General features: G+C 41.7%; 1 protein-coding gene across 1 annotated transcript; it reads left to right on the forward strand.

Moving 5' to 3' along the window:
- Positions 1–567, forward strand: LOC108981551. The gene has a single exon (XM_018952769.1). The coding sequence runs from the start codon at positions 1–3 to the stop codon at positions 565–567; it is 567 nt and encodes a 188-aa protein (XP_018808314.1).
- The last annotated feature ends 527 nt before the right edge of the window (positions 568–1,094 follow it).

Consider the following 1,094-nt stretch of genomic DNA (forward strand, 5'->3'; position numbering starts at 1 on the left):
ATGATAGATAAGATTATGTTCTGGGATGTTCAAGGGCTTGGGACCTCGAAGAGTAGACTTCAGTCTCTCCTGAAGAAGTTTAAACCCAAGGTTCTCATTGTGGCTGAGCATTTTAGGGAGGATAGTAGGATGTTAAGATGGCAGAATATGTTGAGGTTTGATGCCAATTTTTCGAATGGTGCACATGAGGGTAAGTTATGGATTTTCTCGGAAGCGAAGGTGCATGTTAGTGTTCTTAGAGCTTATAATCAACAAGTGATGATGCTGATTTTCAAGAAGCATTTATCCCTGGTGGTTTCAGCTGTGTATGCAAAATGTTTGTATTTCGAGAGAAGGTCTCTATGGTCTGACTTGATAGGCTTTAGTTCGCTTACTCTTCCGTGGGTGGTTCTTGGGAATTTTAATATTATTCGGGAAGATAGTGAGAGAAGGGGTGGTAATCTAAGATTGCTGAGTACAATGGAGGATTTCTATAGGTTTATGGATGTTGGGGGTCTGGTGGAAATTCCTTTTAGTGGGAACAAGTTTTCTTGGTGTAATGGTCATGGCGGGATGGCTAGAAGTTGAGCTCATTTGGATAGAGCTCTATGTAACTCTAAATGTTTGGATTCGTTTCCAAGCAGTTCTTTGAAATACTTGCCTCGTTTGACTTCGGATCACGCACTGATGGTTCTTGGTTTGTCTGAGTCTTCAATGTAGTATGGTTTGACTTCTTTCAAGTTCTAGCAAATGTGGATGTCCCATGACGATTTTTGAAATTGTGTATCAAGGGCATGGTAGGAAGAGGCCATGGGTGAGGGTCTTTGGAAGTTGGCAAATAAATTAAAGAGGATAAAGATGCACTTCAACATTGTAATAAAGAGGTTTTTGGTTGGATGTTGGTGCATATTAAAAGGTTGGAGGATGAAGTGGATGAAGGGGAAGCACGGCTCCAGAAGGGTTTTTTGAAGGTGTTGAGTGTGATGTTCTTGCTTCAAAAGTAGAGCTCTGAGCTTGGTTGAAGAGGGAGGAGACCTGTCTAGCTCAGTAATCAGCCTTGGATTGATCATGGTGAGATTAACTCTTCTTCTTCTAGGCGGTTCAGTCGAGGATGA

This window comes from Juglans regia, chromosome 8 (genome assembly GCF_001411555.2).
Source record: "Juglans regia cultivar Chandler chromosome 8, Walnut 2.0, whole genome shotgun sequence".
Taxonomy (NCBI): domain Eukaryota; kingdom Viridiplantae; phylum Streptophyta; class Magnoliopsida; order Fagales; family Juglandaceae; genus Juglans; species Juglans regia.